We start from the raw sequence: 26,420 nt of genomic DNA, 5'->3' as shown, positions 1-26,420 counted from the left end.
CTGGAGAGAAACCCTATGAATGTACCCAGTGTGGTAAAGCCTTTTCATGTGACCGTAATCTCCAAAGACATAAAAGAACTCATACTGGAGAGAAACTATTAATGTAACCAGTTAGGTAAAGCTTTTTCAAAATGTGGCAATATAAAAATTCATAAAAGAACACATACTGGGAAGAAACCCTATGAATGTAACCACTATGATAAAGCCTTTTCAGAATGTTTTAATGTCCAAAATCATAAAATAGTGCTTAATGGAGAGAAACTATGCAAATGTAATCAGTATGCTAGAGCATGTTTACCATGTACTTTTACCATGTACATGTACTTGTATCTGCAAGTACATAAAAGAACACATGCCAGAGTGAAATCCTGTGAATGTAACCAGTGTTGTAAAGGGTCATCACAGCATAGTATTGTCCAAATACATAAAAATGCACAGACTGGAGAGAATCCCTATGAGTGTAACCACTATAAAACTTTTTCACAACATGGTAATCTCCAAATGCATAAAAAGACACATAAGGGAGAGAAACCTACAAATGTATTCAATGTGGTGAAGTATTTTGTTAAAACTTTTATCTGCACCCTGCACAAAACTAAAGTCCAAGTGGATCAAAGACCTCAACGTAAATCCAAACACATTAAATCAATTAGAAGAAAAAGTGGGGAATAGCCTAGAACTCATTGGCACAGGAGAGTACTTCCTGAACAGAACACCAACAATCAATAAATAGGACCTCATTAAATGGAAAAGCTTCTGTAAAGCAAAGGACACTTTTTAAAACAAAGTGACAATCTACCGACTAGGGAAGGATCTTCACCAACCCTATATCTGACAGAGGGCTAATATCCAGTATATATAAAGCACTAAGAAGTTAAAAAGCAACAAATCAAGTAATCCAATTAAAAATGGGGTACAGAGTTAAACAGAGAACTCTATGGAGGAATGCAAAATGGCAGAGAAACACTTAAAGAAATGCTCAATGTCTTTAGCCATCAGGGTGATGCAAACCAAAACAACCTTGAGATTTCTCCTTACACCTATCAGAATGGCTAAGATCAAAAACTCAAGTGTCAACACATGCTGGAGAGGTTGTGGAGAAAGAGGAACACTCCTCCATTGTTGGTGGGAAGGTAAACTTGTATAACCACTTTGGAAATCAATTTGGTGCTTTCTCAGACAATTAGGAATAATGCTTCCTCAAGATTCAGATGTACCACTCGTAGGCACATATCCAAAATATACTCAAGTACACAACAAGTACATTTGTTCACCCATGTTTGTAGCAGCTTTATTTGTAATAGCCAGAACTTGGAAACAACCAAGATGTCTCTCAACTAAGGAATGGATACAGAAGTTGTGGTACATTTACACAATGGAATACTACTCAGCAATTAAAAACAAGGAAATCATGAAATTTGCAGGCAAAAAACAGTGGGACCTAGAAAAGATCATCCTGAGTGAGGTATCCTAGAAGCGGAAAGACACATAATGTGTATACTCACTTATAAATGGATACTAGACCTCTAATACTAAAATCTGTACACCTAAAGAAGCTGAACAAGAAGGAGTACCTGGGGTAAGAAGATCAATACTTACTTAGAAAGACAAATGGGATGGACATTGGAAGTAGGAGAAAACAAGAAGCAGCATAGGTGCCCACCATAGATGGTCTCTGAAAGACTCTACCTAGCAGTGTATCAAAGAAGATGCTGTGACTCATGGCCAAACTTCGGGCAGAGTACAGGGAATCATATGAAAGAAGAAAGAGTTAATAAGACCTGGAGAGAACAGGAGCTCTGCAAGGACCAAATATATTTGAGTACAAGGGCTTGTTTGAGACTGATTCTCCAACCAGGGACCATGCTTGGATATAACTTAGAATCCCTGCTTGGACATAGCCCATGACAGCTCAGTATCCAAGTGGCTTCCTTTGTAAGGGGATCAAGGACTGTCTCTGGCTAACTTTTTGACCTCCTCACCCCCTGTGGGAGGAGCAGCCTAGCTAGGCCCCAGAGGAGGAAATTGCAGCCTGTCCTGGTGAGACCTGATAAGGGTCAGATGGAAGGTGAGGAGGACCTCCCCTATCAGTGGACTTAGGGGCCAGGAGGATATGAGGGAGGGAGGGAGGGTGTGTTTGGGTGGGAATGAGGGAGGGGCTACAGCTGGGATACAAAGTAAATAAACTAATATAAAAAATAAAAATTTAATAAAAAAACTTTTATCTGCAAAGACATAAAAGAACATATACTGGAGAGAAGTCCTATGTATGTTTTTAATAGGATGAAGACTTTGAACATTTCTGTAGTGTCCATTATCAGAAAAGAATTCATTCTGCAGGAAATCTCTATGAACATATTTAATTTGGTACATGAAACTTTGCTTTTTCATCTATCTGGTAGAGATATAAAGAAATAGTGTACCCATTAGACAACTGTATATCTCACAACATAGCTTGATGCTCTATGGATATGTATATAATATATATTGGTCCATAATTCTTCATATTCATAGTAGGTATCGTTTGCCACTTCATCTTGAACTATTAGCTTCTCAGGAAATTACATAGTGATGCTAGATAATGTAACAACATTTTCATTTCTTGCTAGTAAAAAGAATTCTGGTGTGTGTACTATGATTATGGGTTTTTAGCATATGTCCATGTGGATAGTAGAAGATAACTTTTTGGTCTACTTTTTGTCATCTTTGTATGCCAATGAAATGTCAAGTTGCCAGCTTTGCATACCTCAGACATTTCCACGAAGCTGACAAACTGATTCTCAAATAAGATTGGTTGAAATCTATAAAATATTCTCAAATAAGATTGGTTGAAATCTATAAAATAGTCTTCTTTTCAAGTTAGAAATTTCACCATATAAGGGTGGAGAAAACATGATGATCTGAATAATAAATCGTATTGTCCAAGAAAATTATGTAGTGTTGCTTTGTGAATGTGTTAATCTAGTCTTACTAGTAAACAGTTGTTTACTACACATCTTAGAAAATCACACAAATGCCAGAGAATTATCTCAGTGGGTGAAGTTGGTTGCTGCTAACCCTGAAAACCCAATTTCACTCTGGGAGATTCATATTACTTCTACATTTTTTTCTCTCATTTGTACAATTGGGATTTGGAATATTCACACTAACACACTAAAGGTAAATAAGTTTTAAATCCATATAAATGCCATTGACATCACTTGAACGAAATGACTTCCTGGGTCATTTTATAACTTATATAGGGGAAGTAGTAATAGAATGCAGTACATTGTCCTCTCACTGCTTATAGATCAATTGAAGAAATGTATACACACAAAAACAGATCCACCACTATCAAACTGATGAAACTAACATAAAAAATAACCCAATTGTTGAAAACGGAGAAATTTAATTGCCAGATTACATTAATATAGAAATTCAAGAGGTATTACTGTTTATCAAAACTGATGGTTCCTTTTAAAATCTTATTTTGTCCTTTCTCTGTTTCAAAGAGAGGCCATTTTACAAATAACCCTCAGTTGGGATTAGAGGTGCATGCCTATAATCATAGCACCTAGGAGATAGTGTCAGGCCAATATGTCTGAATTTGTGGCCTGCTTGGTCAAAATAGTGAGTTCCAGTAGAGTTATGGCTAGATAGAGATATTCTGTCCCCAAAAGTTTCATAAATGAAAGAGTATATCTGAAAATATGGAAATGTTTCTGCTATATTCTTAAAAGGCTCTGAGCTGTTTCAACCAATTCTTTTGTCATCTTTACTCACATTAAGAGAACTGTGTTAACAATGAAAAAATAGGAAGAAATGTGAAAAGTCCATTCACAGAGGGATAGAAATCCATTAAGTCCTACAACCACATAGCAGGGACATTTTTTCACCTTGAAGTGCTAGGAGACAAAAGCAGAAATGGAAAATCTCCATCCTCTGCACTCCAATGACATATTTGTGAGGTGGAAAGTTCATAGTTCTGCTTTTCTTGTGTACCCAAGTATGGTTCATATTACTGACATTGGAAGGCTCAGAATTACCTGTCTTTCCATGTCCAAGGCACCTAATATATTCTGTCCCCCCTGTGGACCAGGTATGCAAGTGGTGAAAAGACACACACATACTTGATTCTATATTGTAAAAAAAAAGCCAAAATACCCCCAAACTTTTTAATATTAAAGGAAACTGATTTAGTTTATATGTATTAGTTATTTCACAATGTATAGCAAGTGCATGCTATGTATCGAGGACAGAATAGAGGATCTGATGCATGTGATTAGACCTATAGGCAGTTGTGAGCTGTCTCTTGGGTGATGGAATTCAAAGCTAGGCTCTGTGGCAGAGCAAACAGTGCTCTTAAGAACTGAACCATGAGCATGTCATTAATAGCAGTAAGGTATGAATGGTTGATCATAAGTTCATCTTTAACACAGCCATGATGATGCAGAAGAAAAATAAGACATAGCATCAGAACCTAATTTAGATTGGTAGTTAAAGAAGTCTCTTTGACCTGATCTCCCCAAAATGGGGGAAGTGTTTTAAAAAATGAGAAATTGAGAATACAAGTGTTTAAGAAGTGGCTGACCACTTCACCAAAGCCTACAAGACTGAGTTAAGCTCACAGGTGGTAAATAAGCAGCTCTGGGAGACTGTAAGGACACATTTAAAGTTTACCCCTGCTGGAGCTTATGCCTATTGTAAGGACAGAAGAAAAAAAAACTGGCAGTAATAAAGACTGACTTGTCTAACTGGGATTATATTCTGCTTCACATATGCCGGAAAAACATTCAATAAGCATTCCTGAGTGTTGGTTACTTCAGGGGACATGGGGGATGTTGTCAGGGGATTCTGAGACTCCATCAAAGTACTCTAGGGCTGGGGAAATCAGGCATTTACAAAAAGCTTTGAAATATGAATGAAGTTAGGGAGGGATGCTAACCATAAAGGATTAAAATGCCAAAGAACAATGCTTTTTATATGCCTGAAGACAAGATGGCTTCTGCTATATCCTCTATCTACTCGGCTGTGATGGGTCAGCCCCCTCCAAGTGTTCTACTCTTTCCTTTTCTTGGCAACTATATGTAGCTGTCAGCGACAGTACCATGCAGGTCCATACTTGTTGGTCTCAAATTGGGTCTTAAAGTCCTTGGTTCCTACTCTGTCATCTCTGTAACCTGCCTGCTTGGTGGCAATAAGGATATTCTGAAGAAACATTTATATCTTTCTCTTAAGTGAAAATTAGTGAAGCAGCAGACTCCATTAACTTCTAATTTCCCCTTGAATCTTATTCTGGGAAAGGCTGTTTCTTCCAGATGAGAAGTTCTCTGCTGAATAACTCATTATCTGAATACCTTGCAGGAGAGAAAGTAGCTGTGAATGTGTGAGGATTTTATGAATGGAAAATTCATTACATGTCTTGATTAGATTACATAATAGTGCTTATCTCCTGGCTTTTATCTAAACCTGTTAGGACTTCAAAGATGTACTAGTTACCTTATATCTTCATCAGTGCACAAAATTTTTACTCCAAATACATATATTCATATATTTAAATTTTTCTGTAATAATTTGATTTTATCTATTGTTTATTCTCGTTTTTGTTTTTTTTGTTTTTTTTTTATAAAGAATAATACCAGCATGAATCTATGGCTGGCCTTGAACTTGCTAGATAGGCCTACTTTCCTACCAGAAAGTGTCTGCTATATAGGTAGGCAGGTCACACCTGAATAATTTATGTCTTTTGATTGGCTTATTGATGATGAGTGGTTAAGCCTGGCCGGTTAGGGTGGCCAGGATATAGGCTCTGGTCCTAACTCCAGTAACCATCAAATGGTGCCGTCCTGCCTTATAATCTGCTCTCTCCCATCTATGAGCAATGTTGTTTTTCTTTATCATGGAGTCTACTATAACACATCAAAGTACTATGGCAGAGTACTGTCCTCATTCTACTGATAGTGAAACCTAGCTCACAGAGATAAGTATTTTTATAATATATTTAAGTGTGACTGCTTATCTTCCTCATCCCATCATTCTAATAAATCACTAAATGAAGTTGAAAGCACATAAATGAAAGACATAAATGAGAAAACAACATCATGTTGCTTTGAAAGAGGAGGCAGGAATTTCAAAATTTCCAAGTCACCCAAAGAAAGAATGGTCAGTAGTATGGTGGTAGGCCTTGTGATTGGCTCAGGCCAGTGTCCATAATAGTCTTTGCAGTTCTAGCTTTTAAAAGCCATGACACCAGCAAGTGTTTGCTAAGTTATTGACCAACATGTATTTTCGAACGTTTTCCATCCAAAGCAGCTCAGGTCACTTAGGCTCATATTCTTATTAGTCATTAAACAATGCCAACTCTCCTGCAAGGGGGAGATTAGTCTCAGGCTGGGATGAGCTTCCAAATGACATGTCCAATGGAAAGTGTTCTGTCCTGAAACCATATACACACAAGAGAAATGGCCTAGACATGCACTCTAGAATGTCTCACTACTAAAATTGTTCAAAGTATAACCTGGGTCCTTAACCTAGAAGAGACTTAAGGATTACAGCATATGTGGAATGCAAAAATCTGTTGTAGGCTGCTCCTCTTCGAGTGGTAGCCAGGGATGAATCCATGCTATCATTTAAGATATTTTTTATTTTTAATCTCTTAAGTGCAGAGTAGTTTCACCATATACAGGATATTAATTCTAGAACAGATGCATACCAAGCCTTTTATAAAAACATTTCAGACTCAGGCTCTTCTATGTTGAATCAGGTGACCTTGATCCCATTCTGTTGCTTTCCATGAAAATGACCTTGTCATTTTTTAGATTATGCTAAATATCACCTTAAGTATAATGCTGTACCACCACTCAGTTTTGATATTACCCATTTGAGTCATACAGTCAACTCTTTTTTGCAGTAGCAGGAAGATTTGCATGTGGAGCTCAGATTTTGCTTTGAGACCACAATAAGAAGACTATCTCATTTTATATATCAGAGGGAGAAATAGGGTACTGAAAGGGCTGCTGATGTCGCCATTGTGAAAATGAACTGATTGTAGCAGGGTGAGTGATTTTGTAATTTCCCAATAGGTAATAATGTCAGATGAACGAAGACAGACCAGATTGGTTGGTGTACAGTTTTGGGAAGGATAGCATTGTGGGGATCAGGAACCAGGTGAAGGAGGTGTGTGAGTGGTGACAGAACCCACACAGCATCTTGGCAAATCAGACTCAGGAGACCCGACTCAAGGTGTATGTTCATTGTAAAAGCCTTTAAATGATTGAAAGGCCAATCAGACCATCCCACTGTAGTCTCAGGCACCAACAACAAAGCTTGGTGCAACTATAAGGAAATGCATGTGGAACAAGGTTACCTTAGGAGACTTCTGTGAATAAGGGAGAAGCAATCTTTGCCCTATCCTCAGATCCATTTTGAGACTTTCATAGTGTGCTAGGAGTCCCTAATATGTCACCACTATGTGTAGTCAGGATATTTGGGGAACCCATAGGAGTCACTGACGTCACTCACCATTCCCTATGGACCTCCAAAAGGCTTAGCTCGACACTCGTCACAAAGCATGATCTAATGAATATCCACCTGGGGAACTGTCCTTTGCAGATATGCCCAGTCCACTTGCATGTGTATGTCAGCTATGGGGATTGAGACTCAGACCATTCACTGTAACTGTGTCAGGTCCCAAATCTAAAGAAGTAATACTGTGCTTGTGAGAATTTCACACAGTATCTTAATGTTGTTCCCTTTGAAAAAGAATGGCCCCATCTTTTTCAAAGTCATTTTAGTTAGTTGTTTTTTTAATTACGTTTATCTCCTTAAAATAATAATTTGGCTTCTTTAAATTTGGGTTTCTCTATCAACTTATTTATTTTATTCCCCTTTGTTTTCTGGCCATTGAGAATATCTTCTCATTTTTCTAAAGTGCTGTTGATTATTTCTATATAGAGCAATGTCACCTGTAGCCCAGGCTTGCCTCATGTTATGTAGGTAATTGAAAAGCTTTCTGAACCCTGATTCCTATCTTTGCTTCTCAATGCTGGAAAAGCACTCTGTAAAATCTTTCCAGGTAAGACCTTGACTGGTCAGTGGAGAGGAAAATTAGGCCAGTGAATGTGTGTGTTCCAACATCTCTGGCTTTATTGAACTTACAGATGAAGAGTGGCCTCTGCAAGAATTGAGTTCTTTGAGAACATTGAAACTGTCATTGTCACAGCACAGTATGTGATGCAGAAGAACAAGGGGGAAAAATACTGAACATTAGCAATTTTTCCTGAGGTAATCAATTTTAGATGATCAATAAATGTCCTGACTGGCCACTTCTGAGTCCCAAAGACCAGGGAGTGAAGAATCGGAATGAAAGACTGAACTTACGTAATGCAAAAATTACTGAATTTTTCAACAATTACAGTAGTTCAACCAAAAAAAGTTTGTAATATGGTGTGGCATGTTATTTTCCAGGTTTAAGATGCTCAGTCTGAAAGAAAAGGTATGAGTAGTATTTGATGTGCTCTAATAAAAATCTCTAGTCTCGGAGCACATGGGCCCATAAAGCCTGGTTCAGATTTTCAAAATAATTTCTTGCAATTAAAGTTACAGCAATCCTACTCTCTATTTCCTGAATACATGCCTTCTCTATTTTTAATTAAATATTTATTTTTATATTAATTAATTTACTTTGTAACCCTCATTCCCTCCCAATTCCACCCTCCATCCCTCATCTCCCACGCCTCTCTCCAAGTACACTGATAGATGAGGTCCTCCTCCCCTTCCATCTGATTCTAGCTTATCAGGTCTCTCAGATCTGGCTGCATTGCTCTTCTCTGTGGCCTGGCAAGGCTGCTCCCCTTTCAGGGGAAGGCTGTCAAAGAGCTAGCCACTGAGTTCATGTCAGTAACAGTTCCTGTTCCCCTTACTAGAGAACCACTTGGATACTGAGCTGATATGGGCTATATCTGAGCAGGGGTTCTAGGTTATATCTGTGAATGGTTCCTGGTTGGAGTGTCAGTCTCAGAAAAGGCACCTGGGTCCAGATATTTTGGTTCTGTTGCTCTGCTTGTGGAGGTCCAAACCTCTCCTGGTCTTCACCATCTCCCTATGCTTTCCTAAGATTCCCTGCACTCTGCCCAGTTTGGTTATGAGTCTCAGCATCTGCTTAAATACACTGCTGGGTAGAGTCTTTCAGGTCTTCTGTGGTAGGCTCCTGTTCTGTTTCCTGTTTTTTCTTCTTCCAGTGTCCATCCTGTTTGTTTTTGAGTGAGGATTGATCATCTTACCCAGGGTCCTCCTTCCTCAGCTTTTTTTAGGTGTACAGATTTTTGTAGGTTTATCCTACAAAGGTCTAGTATACACTTATAAGTGAGTATATACCATGTGTGTCTTTCTGTTTCTGGGATACCACATTCAGGATGATCTTTTCTAGTTCCCATCTTTTCCCTGCAAATTTCATGATTTTCTGGTTTTTAATTGCTTAGTAGTATTCCATTGTGTAAATGTACCACAATTTCTTGTATCCATTCCTCATTAAGCGACATCTGGGTTGTTTTCAGCTCCTGGCTATTACAGATAAAGTTGCTAAGAACACGGTTGAATGTCCCAACCCGCAGGATTGTCAACGTGGAACCTGGAGGGGGCTGTGGGAATGGAATGGAACAGGAGATGTCAAGAATGGAGATAAGACAAAATTCTGATCAAGTCTCAGTTAATTGTTCTTTAGGTTAGAGCTTATAAAAATAAGAATGGGCAATTCAGGGGGAGGAACTAGTTTTAGTGAAAATCTCAAAACAGGACATTCTCAAGGAAATTCTCAAAGTGGGAGGACATTCTCAGGTAAGTGGGAGGCGAGTTCTCATATGCATACCTTCCCAAATCTAAATGGTTAAACAAGCCTCTACAAAGCTCAAAGCAGCACATGTGGTCCAGGGATTGAAACTCACTGTACCATGGAAGGCACAATGTGCATCATAGATATCAAGCAGGCAGGAGTCAAACAACCATTCCCTGGCACCACACAGGTCCCCCTTTTTATATTTTTTCAAGGCTGTGATTCCAAGGGAACTGTGCCTGTCTTAGGTTGGAATCCTGCATCTTTAATCCTTGCTTGCCAGTCGTTGGATACATCAGCAGTTATTGGCTGAGGTCCTGTTTTAGGATGCAATGGGGGCAAAAAATACCATTGTGGATTCTTGTACCTGTCACTGGCTAACTGGTTCAGCTCACTGGGATGGTCAATATTCTGTAAAAGAAGTCTCAAAGAGGCCTTTATCTGCCGTTTTTAGCCTGTGGTAATGGACCTGTATGGGTTTTGTCTTGATGGCGTCAATCTACAGTATTGGACTGAGGGAAAACAAAATGAGCAAGCCTATCAGGGGTCCTAAAATGGAGGGTAAAAGGGTAGTAAGCCAAGGAGAATTTCTAAACCAAGTCTGAAATCACCCCTCCTCTTGTTCCCTCAGATGTTTTCTTTGCTTCAAGCATTCTCTGAATCCTTTACTACTCCTGAATAATCTACATAGAAACAGCATTCCTCTTTTAAGGCAGCACAGAGCCCTTCCTGCTGAGCAAACAAAAGGTCTAATCCTCTTCTATTTTGTAACACTACTTCTGAAAGAGGTTAAAGATTTTTGGAAGTGGGAAATAGCAGTTTTCATTCTTTCAATATCTAGGTCAATTGATGAACTCAGCTGATCATAATATCTGTCCTGCAAAACTAGAGAAGAAATTCCTGTTGTAGCCCTAGACAGGCCCAAGCCCAGGAGAACAGCCACTGTAACTGCAGTAACTGGTTCTCTTTTAGGGCATACGTAGCAAGGCTTGATCCTGCTTTGGGTCCCAAAGATGAGAAAACTGATCAGAGAAATAATGTTAATCTTGGCACTAATTGTACTAAAACACATTAAGAATCATAAAACAAATGCACAGAAAAGCAGGAGGTAAGACCACCAGAACAAGCCCATCAAGTATTGTTTGGAGGAATTATATATTGTCCTGCTCCTGAGGCATTTATACTCATAAAGGTTTCATTGCAAAGATGTTTATGTGAAGCAGGAATTTTACCAATACATGTACCCTGCCCTTGCATGGACTGTAGAGTTAGATGAACTTGAGTGGTTTGTAGCCATCTACATGTGCTGTGATCTAATGAAATAGAGAAACTACCTAAAACAGCAATTCCTTTATAATAGGGAGGTTTTGCATTGTAGCAAAGCCAGCAGGGGTCTGTTAGCTCAGGTCTGGATTCATTAAGGATAAGAAAGGTATGTTATACAAGTTCTAGAAGAGAATCCTCAGTAGACTTATCTGATAAGGGAGTTACTATAGGAACAGGTGTTAAACCTGGGGAAAGCATGCCCCATGGTAGGGTGGTAGGTTCTGGTAGGGGTTTCAGAACTGGAGCCAGCACTGGATTTGGTCCTATTTCTACTGTTTTACCTGTAGGTAAATGGCTGAGTAATCTCATAGTGAAAACAGTACAGGGTGTTTGCTGAGTTTTTTTGTAAATTCTAATTCCCCAGGATAGTCCCAGTTTTTCTTCTTTCCTGACTCTATAAATGAAATATTTAAGGTGGGCGTGCCTCTAAAGCAACTATAGACATGTATCTGACCATCCTTAAGATCTTTTATGTTTACTTTTATGGAGTCTGTGATTCTAGGAAGTCTCCACCATGCCTGTGGTCTTGCATCCCCACTTGATACAATAGCTATCTCCTGATCCTCCACATTCTTTCTCTACTATTCTCAGCTGGACAGACATAGAAGTAACCCCAAATGTTTGCCCAATTACTACAATATGAGAATAGCTTGGATGATGGAAATATTATATCAGGAAACCAGGTCCCCTTATGTGTGATTTTAAAGACACTACAGACAGCTTCTCATTCTGGCCCCAAGATTAACCAAGTAAGATTAAGTGGCATGTGTGGATTTGAGTGTTGATCTTCCATTCCCCATCCTAGTGCAGCCACGATCAATGTCATCCAGGTGATGATCCAATTCATTTTTCTTTTTCTGTAAGACATCAAGAAGAAGCATTCTCAAGGACTCCTTTTTCCCTCGATAGATTATTGTCATCTATTTGTTTTATATGTCTTTCAGGTAACCATCGTGCTGCATCTATTGGTCTGGAATAAACACAAACTGCACCTCTGCCCCATATTAGGACTGGGTCTGGGTCATACCATTTATCATCCAAAGGATCCTTCTAGAGAACAGTAGCATATTGAGTTTTTGTATTTGTATGCCAGAACCACTCAGCTGCTGAATGACCATCTTTATCAACATTTAAAAAATATAAAATAAAAGAGACAATGTGATAAATGATTTTGTGGTTATCCTTTCCTTGGGTACCATTCCCCCTTTTTAATTTTTTCAAGATTAATTTTTAATAGATAAATGAGCCTGTTCTACCATGCCCTATCCTTGTGGATATTTTAGTGGTATGTTTAATATTAAACTTAATACAAAATTGTTGAAAAGTTTTTCCAATATAACCAGGGCCACTGTTAGTTTTAATTTGTTGAGGAAATCTCATTACTGCAAATTCTGAAAGTAAATGAACTATGACGTGTTTACCTGTTTCCCCAGATTGTAGGGTGGCAAAAATAAAGGTATCAATATTAACATGAACATATTTTAAATTATTGATACCACTAAAGGTAACATGAACATCTTTTAAATTACCATTACCAAATTTATTTATATGTGTAACATCCATCTGCCAAACAGCGTTTGGTATTAATCCTCTAGGATTTACTCCTAGGTAAGGTGTGGGCAAAAATGTCACACAGGAATGGCATTGTTTAACAATTTGTCTGGCTTGTTCTTTAGGAATTTTAAACATTAATTGTAAAGTATGAGAATTAAGATGATGAATTTTATGAGATTTAACAGCCTGTGAAAGATTGTCCGCTGTATGTTGCATGTTAAAGTCAATAATTTTCGTTGTCAAATCAGCTTTAAAATTACCTTTAGCTAATGGACCAGGTAGTCCTGAATAAGCTTGAATATGACCAATATAGAAAGGCTGAGAACATTTTTTTAATTAGAGACTAACATTGTAAAAACAGTTTTGCTGTGTCAGAAGCATGTCTTATTTGTGCTGAAGTTTCTAAAGTAGGAATCAAATGAGCCAAATAAGCACTATCTGTATAAATATTTAAAGCTTTATCTGGAAAGGCTGAAAATATGGCAATAATAGCTTGCAACTCTACAAGCTGAGCTGACTTTAACGAGGTCTGAAAATTTATAGTTTGTTTATTAAATAAATATGCCACTTGACCATTAGAAGATCCATCTTTAAATATAGTAAATGCATTTGCAAGAGGTTGTAAAGAAGTCTTTTGGGGAAACACAAAAGCATGCAAATAATAAAATTGAATTAAATGATTATCAATTTGTCCTGGAAATGAGGCACAAGCAATTGGCCAACAATCTGTATTTTGAAATAACCAATCTACCTGTGCTTTAGAATAGGGCTAAATAATTATATTAGATTCTATGCCAAAATATTTTTTGCTACTATCTCTTCCTAATAAAATAATATCTGCAATTGCATTATAATATGGATATATTACCTTACTAGGAGAAGAAGGAAGGTGCACCCACATAATTGGTGCTCCTTGCCAGAACACTGCAATTGGTGTAATAGTGGTATTAAATATGATAAGCATTAGGGGTTTGGAATAATCAATACAAGTATGGAATTGGGATGCAATAGCATTTTTAACCTTTTTATGGTCTAAGCGTCCTTCTATAGTAAGAGCTCTAGGAGACTTAGGATCACTATCGCCTTTTAAGCTGTCAAATAATGGTTTTTATTTACCCATGGTTAGTTTTAGATAAGGTCATAACCAATTAATATCACCTAACAATTTTTGAAAATTATTAAGTGTCTTTAAATTACCCATTCTAAAAGTTGCCTTTTTATTTATAATTTTTGGTCCATTAATCTGAAATCCCAAATACGTATAAGGATCTTGAAGCTGAACTTTTTCAGGTGCAATTTGTAGTCCTGAAAATTTTTAAAACTGTTTTTAAGTCTGTAAAACACTTTAAAACTGAATTTTCTCTTTTCCTTACAGTATTATATCATCCATATAATGAATAATATAAATTTCTTTCCAGTTGTCTCTAGCTCTTTGTATAGCAGAAGCTACAAAGTTTTGACACAAAGTTGGACTATTCGCCATACCCTGAGGCAACACATTCCAATGATATCTTTTTATAGGTTCCTTAAATTTCCTAAAAGATGGAACACTGAAGGCAAAACACTTTTGATCATTTTGGAGCAAAGGAAATGTAAAAAAGAAAAAAAAAAGCAATTATAATTATGATGGATGGCTACGGGTGTAGGAAGTCCAGGTTGTGGGGCTCCCATTAGAACCATGGTGGCGTTAACTGCATGCAAATCTTGTAACAATCTCCGTTTGCCTGATTTCTTTTTGAGACATATACAGGAGTATTCCATGGAGAGTTACTTTCTACTAATGCTCCTGCACTAGCATCTGAGGTGCTGTCAATTTTTCCGAGCTCAATGGTCACTGATCAACCCATACAGGGATGTCAGTTTTCCAGGTTAAAAAGTTTTGCATTTTGTTTTTGCCGCCTCAGGCAAATTAAAGACAGTATAGCCTATACCTGGTCTAATATCACGGAACAAAACTGAAATCACAGGAACGAAAATAGGCGCAATTTTGAACAAAAGTAAAATCAAGCACTCTCAAGTAGACACAAAACCACAAATAATTAATCACAGAAATGAAACAGTAACTCTGTCAGTAATACCAAGAAAAAGACAATTAATTATACATACAGACGAAGTAAAACCAAAAACCTGGCTTTTCCCAGACTTCTCTGCCACAGAAGTTCCAGAAAGGCTACTAAAACAGATCCCCATTCCAGTCCCCCTATCCCAGGAGTTCCGGGGAGCAGAAACTGATAGGATCAAAAACTTTTCTACCTCAGTGGCTTCCAGCTTTTAAACTCAAATTTCGTAGCGGCAGCCACAGTTTTTGAGCAATGTTCCCGACTCTCAATTAATTCTCTTATGAGATTGAAGTATGAGAAAGCTGTGACTGGAACCTTGTCAAGTCCAAAAGTACTATAGAAATCTTGCAGCACGTCTCCAACTCGAGACCACCATCTTACATTAATTGTTCCTTCTTCAGGAAGCCATGGATGCTTTGATTTAACCTTTACCTCTGGAGCCTTGAGAGCCTCTCCTACTTGTTCCACATATTTTTCATGCTGGTTTAAATCCTGTCCCATGATCACCGATTCTTACCTCAGACTGAGTGCTGCGGCAGGCTCCCTCTGAGTCCCGAGTTTTCATTTCATTGCCGGCCTTGCACTCTCAGCGTTCTTCTCTGAATCCCCGTATTCAAGCCTCCACGTTGGGCACCAATTTGTCCCGACCCGCAGGACTGTAAGCGTGGAACTTGGAGGGGGATGTGGGAATGGGATGGAACAGGAGACGCGAAGAATGGAGACAAGACAAAAATCTGACCAAGTCTCGGTTAGGTTACAGCTTATAAAGAAGAATGGGCAATTGGGGGGGAGGAGGAACTAGTTTCAGTGAAAATCTCAAAGCAGCATATTCTCAAGGAAATTCTAAAAGCAGGACAGTTCTCAGGTAAGCGGGAGGTGAGTTCTCATATGCATACCTTGCCAAATCTAAACGGTTGAACAAACCTCTACAAAGCTCAAAGCAGCTCCTGTGGTCCAGGGCTGGAAACACACTGTGCCATGCAAGGCACAATATGCATCACAGATTCCAAGCAGGCAGGAGTCAAACAGCCATTCTCTGGCTCCACACAGTAGGATGTCATTTTGTTCTTACAACAGTGTTCTTTGCTTTATAGAAGCTTTTCAGTTTCATGAGGTCCCATTTATTGATTGTTGCTCTTAGAGCCTGTGCTGTTGGTGTTCTGTTCAGGAAGTTGTCTCCTGTGCCATGGAGTTCAAGGCACTTCTCCACTTTTTCTTCTAACAGGGTTAGTGTGTCTGGTTTTATATTGAGTTCTTTGATCCACTTGGATTCTAGTTTTCTGCACAGTAATAAGTATGGGTCTATTTGAATTTTCCACATGTAAACATCCTGTTAGACCAGCACCATTTGTCAAAGATTCTATCACTTTTCCAATTTAAGGTTTTGGCATCTTTGTCAAAAATCAGATGTCCATAATGTGTGGGTTTATTTCTGGGTCTTCTATTCCGTTCCATTGATCAACCATTCTATTTCTATGCAACTACCACGCATATTTTATTACTGTTGCTCTAAAGTATAGCCTGAGATCAGGCATGGAATTACCTCGAGAAGATCTTTTATTGTAGACGATTGTTTTAGTGATTCTTGGATTCTTCTCATTCCATATGAAGTTGAGAATTTTTCTTTCAAGGTCTGTAAGTATTTGTGTTGGTAAATTGATGGGAATTGCATTGAATCTGTAGATTGATTTTGGTAAGATGGCCATTTTTACTATGTTAATCCTGCCAAGCTATTAGCATTGGATATCTTTCCACCTTCAGATATCTTCTATTTCTTTCTTCAGAGACTGAATGTTTCTTTCATACAAGTCTTTGACTTGCTTGGTTAAAATAGCCACCAAGGTACTTTATGCCCTTTGTGGTAATTGTGAAGGATGTTGTTTTCCTAATTTCTTTCTCATCTCATTTGTCTTATGTATATAAGAAGGCTATTGATTTTTTTGAGTTGATTTTGTATCCAGCCACTTGGCTGAAGGTGTTTATCAGCTGTAGAAGTTCCCTGGTAGAATTTTTTGAGGTCACTCATTTATACTATTATATCATTTGCAAATAGTGATACTTTGGCTTCTTCCTTTCTGAACTGAATCCCCTTGATCTCCTTTAATTGTCTTATTACTTCAAGTACTATGTTAAAGAGGTATGGAGTAGGCAGCCTTTCCTTGTCCCTGATTTCAGTGGGATTGATTTAAGTTTCTCCCTGTTTAGTGTGATGTTGCCTATAGCCTTGCTGTATATCGCCTTTACTATTTAGGATAAGTGCCTTGTATCCATTACCTCTCTTTGAATTTAAACATAAATGAATGTTGAATTTTATCAAATGCTTTTTCAGCATCTAAGGAGATTATCAGGTTGTCTTTATTTCAGTTGTTTAAATGGTGTATTGCATTGATGGATTTCCATATATTGAACCAGCCCTGCATATGTGGTATGTAACCTAGTTGGTCACTGTGGAAGATATCTTTGATTTGTACTTAGATTTAGTTTGCAAGTATCTTATTGAGATTTTAGTGTCAATGTTCCATTTTCCCTTTTAATTATGTGAGCAAGAATGTAAAAGCATATGAATTAAACCTGCTGGGTCCATTTCTGTTGGTTCTGTGCATATGGTTTCAGGGCTAAGGGTTTTCCACAATTAGGGAGCTCATCCTTGACTCAGGCTAACTTCCCCACATTCAAAAGAGTTCCATTCATTAGTGACAAACAGGAGTCTAACCCTGAAATGACCTAAGCTGCCTTGGACAAGAAATATTAGAAAACACAAGCAAACACAATTAAATACCTTTAAATTAAAAACAATTAATGGTGCCATGGATCTGAAATTCTGGAGCTGCAGGGAAGGCTAGGGACATTGGCCTGGACCAGTTATCACCTGTCTTTGTTCTGAGGATCACCCACAATACCACTGACCATTCTCTCCTTGAGTGACTTTGAAATCTTGAAATTCTTGCTTCCTCTTTCTAAGAACAATTACAGGCATGTGTCACCATACCTCGCTGAGGTGGCTTCAACTTCATTAGTGATGTACTAGAATGATGGGATGAGTACAAAACCACTTATCTGTGTGAGCCTTGGTTTCGCTCTCTGTAGAATAAGGATAGAACTCTGCCCTAGATTTTAGATGAGTTATAACAGACTCACAGATAAAGGAAAACAATATTGCTCATAGAGGGAAGACAGTGGACCTTAACCAGGAGTGCAGCACTTAATGGGAGCCTTTTTCTGTTACTGGAGTTAGGACCAGAACCCATGTCCTGGCTACCCTAACCAGCCAGGCTCCGCCTCTCAGAATCAATAAGACAATTAAAAGAACTGAATTATCAAGCTGTGACATGTCTATTTATAATGCCAGCAGTTTGGAGGCAAGGTGGGTAGATCTGGGATATATACCAAGTTTCAGGAATGCCAGATATACATAGTGGGACATCCCAATTGTGGGACTATTCTTTAAAATAAAAAAGAGAGAAAACAACGACAAAAAGGAAATTATTTATGAAACTGAAAACACACCAACATATTTATTCAGTAATTTTGACCAGTGATGAAGTTATAAGGTAACTTAATTCATCCATGAGGTCCTAACAGTTTTAGACAGAAGACAAGGAAGACACAACTAAGTAATTTAACTAAGCCATATAATAAAATTTTGACATATTTAAATCCCTCTTTTATTCTCAGCACATTAATCTCCTGCAAGGTATTCAGACAATGAGTTAATGTTTTAGCAGAAAAGTTCTCATCTGGAGGAATCATCCATTTCACAGAATGTGATCTGTGGGGTAATTTGAGGTTTATTGACTCCACAGTTTTATTAGATGTTCACCTAAGGGGGAGATATAGATGTGGCTTTAGAACATCCTTATTCCTACTGGGCAGGAAGGTTAAAGGGATGAAAGAGTGGAGACTGAGGAGCTTTAAGATCTAATTGGATTTTTTTTTTCATACAGTTCTTTCACTTGCTTGGTTAGGTTCACACCAAGGTACTTTATGTTATTTGTGGCTAATATAAAGGGTGTTGTTTCCCTAATTTATTACTCAGCCCAGCCCCTTCATCTTTCATACACAGGAGGGCTACTGATTTTTTTTGAGTTAATGTTGTATCCAGCCAGTTTGCTGAAGGTGTTTATCAGCTGAAGGAGTTCTCTAGCAGGCAAATGCTGGGAACTAGAAAAGATCATCTTGAGTGAGGTAACCAGAAGCAGAAAGACACATGGTATATACTCACTCATAAGTGGTTATTAGACATATAATAGAGGATAAACATACTGAGATCTATACTCCCAGAGAAGCTGGACAGAAGTGAAGACCCTAGGGAATATGGTTAATTCAGAAAGGAAAGCATGATGGACATAGGAAGCAGGAGAAGACAGGGAACAGGACAGGAGCCTTCCACAGACAGCCTCTGAATGACTCCACTAATTGAGGTATTGAAGCACAAGCTGAGACTCATACCCAAACTTTGGGGAGAGAGCACACAATTTTATGAAGGTAGTGGGAGATAGAAAGACCTGGAGGGGACAGGAGCTCCAAAAGGAGACCAACAAAGCCAAAAAACTGGGCCCTGAGGTCCCTGCAGAGACTGATACCACAACCAAGGACCACATACAGAGAGGACCTAAAACTCCTGCTCATATGTAGCCTATAGACTCTCATACACACACACATACACACACATTTATTCTTAAAGAAGACAGTCTCCAGCAGATTTCCAAAAAGCTTCTTCTCTTTATTTAAGCTTCTCTTCATTTAGCTTCTCTAAAGGCTTCTTTTAATTTATACAATCACATGCATACATACATACATACATACATACATACATACATGAGTGCATACATAAATACATTCAAACACATTCACATACTGGGTGGATGGAGCAAACTCCAGAGAGCAACTTTCAAACCGCCTTACATATATACAAACTACCCTACATACATATACCTTGGTGGATGGAACAAGACCCAGAGTGCCAGGTCAGACCACACTTTTACTCCTTTTTCACAGCTTATCTATCCCAGCAATATCTTTCAAGCAGTACTAAACACACAATGTGGTTATACTCTACTTTTCTTTAAGTGAATGAGTACAATGAATATACAAAAAAAACCCCATATATTCCCCAATACCTTCACATGATCAAATGTTTTACATATTATGGGTGAAAAACAAATATGAAAAACCAGTTATTCCCAAGACCCCATATATACTTGTAATTAACCAAATTGTGATCAATTAACAACACAAGCAAGCAACATAACTTCTCAGAGAAGTTATGTTTATTGTTATTTCTTTACTGGCAAGCTGAAATTTGGGGTAATCAAGAAGCAATTGTATTAAAAAGTAATCCCATAAAAGTCTTAAAAGGATCACGAATCTAAACTTTTATATGTATAAAACAATCAGCCACCTCTACATTAAATCTTGAAGGGGTGTGTACCTGCTAATTAATAACTTTTCTTAAATCATATGAAGAACCTGAGGGCAAAAACAAGTATGAAGAAATCAATTTCTGTCTCAGCTACAGGCCCAGCTGGACAGTGTCCAGTCAGCAAGTGCTAACTTGGGCTTTTGTTCCTGCTCATCCACCTTAAAAAGTGTCCCTGGCTTTACTATTAAGAGTGTACTTTTCTTAATTTCACATAGTTCTAGAAGATTTTTTACATCAGGGCCATTAGTAAAAACATCTTACCTGAATTTGCTAAACAATCTACATGTTGATATGGGGGAAGGGAGTTTAGCCCAGATTTTGGGCAGGAAAATTCAAGGTAGGGAGTGGGATATGCCGGCCAAGAGAACCGTATTAAGCTTTGGAAGGATTTCTGGGAGAAAATTCTCAACTAGGTCAGTTTTAATATAGGGACCTCTCCCATTTGTCCCAGATTTGAAACCTACATTGATGAAAATATAAACTAGAAAGCAGCATGGTCTCCATTGGGTAATGATTATCAAATGAGTCCACAAGGAAGAAAGGTAGCAAAGAAGATTCTTTTTTTCTTTTCTTTTTTTTATATTTTCTATCTCTTCCTTGAGGGAGGGCCTCAAATTTCTGCTCTTATTACTTCTGCATAGGCCACTGTGATTGGCTCGGAAGATTCCTTACCCTTACTGCAACCTTACTGTGAAATGAACATTAGGTGTAACTCATTTTACAGAGTCCCATCCCCAAGGCACTGGTTGACTGGGCAAGAAACATCTGAAATATGAAAGGCTATGATGTCTGAAATTTTTGATTCCAAGCATTTCATAGATAAGTTGGTTTTCCTCCTGCTTTGGGGACTGTTTCCCCCCAACCCAGAAGAGCAGGAGGGGCAGAAGATGAGGTGTAATGCTTAGAAGGCCAGCAATCATGACAGATTGAGACATTCTGGGAACCAACGCAGAGAGCAATTTTAACTTTAATTCCAGAAAACAAAGGTTATATACCCCTTGGAGAGTGAGTGGAGTGCTCCAAGGATAGGTGTGGATAATTGTTTAACATTAGGCATTTCAAGGATGCTTGATTTGCATTAAAGAGCACACTCCTATATATAAACATGAAGAAAGTACCTAATTATCATATAGGTGAAGGGAGGGGAGAGTTAGCTGGAATCTGTGTTAAAGACCATCTATCAAATGTGCTTGGAGGCATCTATGTCTAAAGACACTAACCAGATGAAGTCAGACAGAAATCAGGAGGCTCTGGTGGGGAAAGGGGAGTCTTGCACCTTAATGCCTAGCTCAGAAAGGCTATTCAGACTGGAAGGGCTGCAACCTAGAACAGCAGGGTACTTCCAACCAGATAAAAGACATTCAGCTGAAATTAGCATGTAATTAACAAAAATGAAGATCTTTTGTTGGCAGAGCTCTTAAGCTTTTCACATTCAAACTCAGGTTCTCAAGAGCAACAAGTCTCTTAATCAGCCATTGCTCTAGAGTGCCAAAATTCAGATCCTACTGTGCAAATCACAGGTAGATCACAATCTCCTTTAATTTCACCTTCAGGGAATCTAAAAGTCTCTTCTGGCCTCCAGGGTTCCCTGCACTCATGTGCATATACTTCCACAAAGACCCAAACAAACATACTGAACTAAAAGTAAAATAAACCTAAAAATAAATGTTTAAAAATCAAGTTATAAATGCTTTCTATTTTACTAGAGGCAGATGAGCATGTAACTTGATACAAGCTGAAGATTTTCTTGAGCTCCTTATTCTCCTCTCTTAAATGTTGATATTACTTGTTTTCTCCTACAACCAATGTCCATCCCATTTGTCTTTCTAAGTGAGGGTTGATTATCTTTCTTGTTTATCTTCTTTAGGTGTACACATTTCAGTATGTTTATCCTATCTTATAGGTCTAGTACCCACTTATGAGTATATACCGTGTGTGTCTTTCTCCTTCTGGGATACCTCACCCAGATTGATCTTTTCTAGATCCCACCATTTGCCTGCTAATTTCATGATTTCCTTGTTTTTAATTGCTGAGTAGTACTCCATTGTGTAAAAGTACCAGAATTTCTGTATCCATTCCTCTGTTGATGGACATCTGAGTTGTTTCCAGGTTCTAGCTATTACAAAGAAAGCTGCTACAAACATGTTTGAGCAAATGTTCTTGTTGCATACTTGAGCATCTTTTGGCTGGATAAGATGATCAACCTTCCCTTAGAAAGACAAATGGGATGGACACTGGTTGTAGGAGAAAACAAGTAACAGGACAGGAGCCTACCACTGAGGGCCTCTGAAAGACTCTGCCTAGCAGTGTATCGAAGCGGATACCGAGACTCAGAACCAAACCTTTGGCAGAGTACAGGGAATCATATGAAAGAAGGGGGAGTTAGTATGATCTGGAAAGGACAGGAGCTCCAGAAGGACCAACTATATCAGGCACAGGGGACATTTCTGAGACTGTATTTCTAACCAAGGACCATATCTAGATATAACCTAGACCCCTGCTTGGATGTAGCCCATGGTAGCTCATATCCAAGTGAGTTCTCTAGTAAGGGGAACAGGGACTATTTCTGACATGAACTCAATGGCTGGCTCTTTGACCTCCCCCCCCACCTGAGGGAGGAACAGTCCTGATAGGCTACAGAGGAGGATTTTGCAGCCAGGTCTGAAGATACCTGATAAGCTAGGGTCAGAAGAAAGGGGAGGAGGTCCTCCCCTATCAGTAGACTTGGAAAGGGGTAGGGAGAAAATGAGGGAAGGAGGGTGGAATTGGGAGGGAATAAGGGAGTGGGATATAGCTGGGATACAAAGATATTAAACTGTAGCTAATATTAAAAAAATAAAAATTTAATTAAAAAATGTTGATATTACTGGCATGTGCATCAAAATCCTTAAAATCCTGCTTTTAAAAATACTACTTTATTAATGAAACTTAGGAGTCATAGTACTGTTAACACACAGTATATATATATATATATATATATATATATATATATATATATATATTAATATATCACATAATGATATATCAGTATGTGTGTTTCTGTGCACCCATACACGTATGCACATGTAAATGTTTGGTGTCTTCCTCCATTTGTATGGGTGTATTGTGCACCCATACACGTATGCACAATAAATGTTTGGTGTCTTCCTCCATTTGTCCAAATACTTAATTAAAAAAATCAATTAAAACATTAATAACAGTTGAATACAATTAATACAGTCATATTGTTACCTAAACATTAATCAGAATTATCTTGATGGTTGAATTTTCTCATGCCTTTAATCACAGCACTATGGAGGCAGAGGCAGAAGATTCTCTGAGTTTAGGGATATTCTTGTCTACAGAGTAGGTTCCAGGAAAACCATGGCTAAAAAACAAACAGAACTAATTTAGTTGATTAAAAGATTTGAGAGGTTTATGCAGCACAAAAGACCATGTAAACTAATATTTTACGAGTGTCTATTACTTAATTTCTTTTGTAATATATTTATGTTCTCCTAAAGCACTGAGTGTTCTTTTTTATCTGGTGGTTGTCTGGGATATGGCTGTTAGCTTCTGGACAAAGAACAGTGGGTCTCTCAGAACATAGGTACCAATTCTCTCTAGAATAAATTTGAGTGCTCAAAAGAGTTGGCTAGTTCAAGCCCAAGACCTGTGCTCTAGGCCAGACCCCTGGTCTGACTGTGGGAGACGGAAATGAGGTTCACACCAGGTGTTACAATTAGCTTTTTTAAATGAGGCTTTCACTATCACACAGCAGTGCCTGTGATGATTTGGAAGTGTTTCATCTCTTTGGCTAAGCTGATGTGGGATTGCAGCCAAATTACAGGCCTTGCCAGGCTCAGACCAAGCATGCCAGGAGATAGGTCGTGTGGGCTGAAAGGCAGGTCTAGGCCCAGGGGGTGTATTGCTTGAGGTCAACATCGTTTTTAGAAGTCCAACAGTATCCAGCCATCCTAACTGGCACCCAAGTTCTGGGATCTCAGTGGCAAATCTCAAGGGAGTGGGGAAACCTCTTCCAGAATAAAGGACTGACAAATTTCAGGTAGCCATGGTGGAAACTGATGATATCACAATGTTATTTTCCTGTGAAATCAGGGATTTATATACCTTGGGCTTAGAGGATGGATGTGCTTGGTTTCCTGGGGCTAGATGCTAGGGATAGTTGATTTATATGTTGTGTGCAGTACCTTGTTTGCATGCATATCACAGTCCTATGATGAGGAGAATATATAAATTGATTATCCTGTGGTGGGAGAATATCTCCAGGTATAGTTGAAAGGCATTTGCTAAAAGCTAAAATCTCCCTAGTATAAGGTGGTGTATTTCCAGGAATCCCCAGGTACTTGCTAAGCAGGGTTCTTATCAGGAAAGGGTCAGGCCTGTAATCTTCACTTAGGGCTATGTGATGCTCCTTACAGTATCTGGGGTTCCCCATATCAGGCAAAAATAGAACCCCACTGAGAAAGGCAGTCCACTGTATAGACCTAGCTAAGAGGGTACCTGCAATGTCATACTTCAAAATTACCAGCAGTTACACAACTAAGGTTCTGCAACCACTGCTCAGTATCAACTTTCTTTAACAGTGCTCCTTACCCAGTACCAGCCTGTCTGTTTGCTTGTTTACTTGTCTTGCATTGGTGAGAACTAAGCTCAAAGCATTCTGCACTGGCAGATCTTTAAACAAAAACCTACATTCCCACACTTGTTTTGTCAGTATCAATAACAGCATCTTATTTGCTAATGGTTTTGCATGTGACAATTTTTAAACTGTGCAGACTTTATTGATATGTTATGACATAAAAAAGCATGCTTTTTCAACACCAAGAGTCACTAAAGAGCAGTATACAGCAGTAAGTAATACCTTCCATTCCTATTGCTCCAATCCCTTTCCCCTTCTCCTCAGAATAGGGGAGCCCTACTCTACCACACAAAGTCATCTACTGAGGCTAGGCAAGGCAGCACCACCAGTGGGAAGTGATCAAAAAGCAGGTAACAGAGTCCATGTCAGAGAGAGTCCCTGTTCCACTTACTAGGGGAAACCACATGAAGACTAACTTGTACATCAGCCACATATATGCAGCTGATCTTGGTCTAGTCCATGTATGGTCCTACGTAGCTGCAATGGGAAAAGACCAAGTCACATATAAAGGCAAACCTTATCAATTATATCTGTTATCTCATTGGAAACTTTGAAAGACAGAAGGGCCTGGACATGTATCTTACAAACACTGAAGACCACAGATGTCAGCCCCAAATACTTTACCCAGCAAATCCTTTAAACATCATAAAGAGAGAAAACAAGATATACGATGGACAAAAACAAATTTAAACTGCACCTATCCACAAATCCAGCCCTACAGAAGATATTACAGGGAAAACTCTAAACCAAGAAGGTCAAATACAACCAGGAAACACAGGAAAATATAATTTCATATCAGCAAAACCAAAGAAGGGAAAGAAACACAATCACACACAATTCTCACATACACACTTACACACATACAGACACACACTGTCTGGGCTGGAGAGATGGCTCAGCCGTTAAAGGCTAGGCTCACAACCAAAAACATGACACATACTACCACCAACATCAAAATAACAGTAAGTACAAAAACTGGTCATTATTATCTCTCAACACCAATGGCATCAAGTCCCTAGTAAAAAGACACAGATTACAAAATAGATTGAAAAAAAAGCACCTATCTTTCTGCTTCATAGAAGAAACACACCTTGGCACTATACATAGACATTACTGTTATTTATGATATGTTCCCAGCACTGAATAGATGGCTCAACACTTATGAGTGCTGGCTGCTCAGGCATATGGCCTAGGAAAAGATAGACCACAACTGTCTGTAACTCCAATCATGGGGGAACAGATATTCTCTTCTGGCCTCCATTGATACCGTGCATGTACTTGGTATACACACTGGCAAAACTTATGCACCAACATTGAATCAATTTTATTTTTAAAGAAAAAAAAAATAAGATATGTGAAGAAAATGTTTTACATTAGGTAATCACATGTACATGTGTCTTTTCACCATGTTCACTGTCTTGTCCTCTAGGAGGCCAGAAGACTACATCCAATATCCTCGACTTAGAAACACAGGTAGTTCTGAGCCATTTCATGTGAGTGCTAGAAATTAAACTGGGTTTACAAGGGAGTAGTACTACTAACCCTCTAGTTCCCAATGATGTCATTATAATGCATAGGAAGCAGATGCTGCATTACCCCTTCTGTCTC

General features: G+C 38.5%; 2 protein-coding genes across 3 annotated transcripts in view; one reads left to right on the top strand and one right to left on the bottom strand.

Annotated features, from left to right (window-relative positions):
• The window catches only part of LOC129692334 (zinc finger protein 431-like), a 49,699-nt gene extending 47,535 nt beyond the window's left edge, over positions 1–2,164 (top strand). Inside the window, 2 exon segments of the mRNA XM_055628668.1 lie at positions 1–94; positions 96–2,164. The exon segment at positions 1–94 is cut by the window's left edge and continues 1,070 nt beyond it. Of these exon segments, the coding sequence (XP_055484643.1) occupies positions 1–94; positions 96–672 (671 nt within the window). The 3' untranslated portion in view covers positions 673–2,164.
• LOC129692337 (zinc finger protein 431-like) overlaps positions 1–26,420 on the bottom strand; it is a 66,013-nt gene that overhangs the window by 5,621 nt on the left and 33,972 nt on the right. Inside the window, exon 3 of one of the 2 annotated variants that reach the window (XM_055628673.1) lies at positions 9,518–9,617. The exons of the other annotated variant lie outside the window; for it this stretch is intronic. Within the exon in view, the coding sequence (XP_055484648.1) occupies positions 9,559–9,617 (59 nt within the window). The 3' untranslated portion in view covers positions 9,518–9,558. Of the gene's footprint in view, positions 1–9,517; positions 9,618–26,420 lie in introns of those variants that run through there. 2 annotated transcript variants of the gene reach the window in all.

The sequence above is a fragment of the Psammomys obesus genome, unplaced genomic scaffold (assembly GCF_907164565.1).
Source record: "Psammomys obesus unplaced genomic scaffold, mPsaObe1.curated_primary_1811, whole genome shotgun sequence".
In the NCBI taxonomy this organism is placed as follows: domain Eukaryota; kingdom Metazoa; phylum Chordata; class Mammalia; order Rodentia; family Muridae; genus Psammomys; species Psammomys obesus.
The sequence above is the reverse complement of the archived record's forward strand: the minus strand, read 5'-3'. Positions and strand labels throughout refer to the sequence as shown.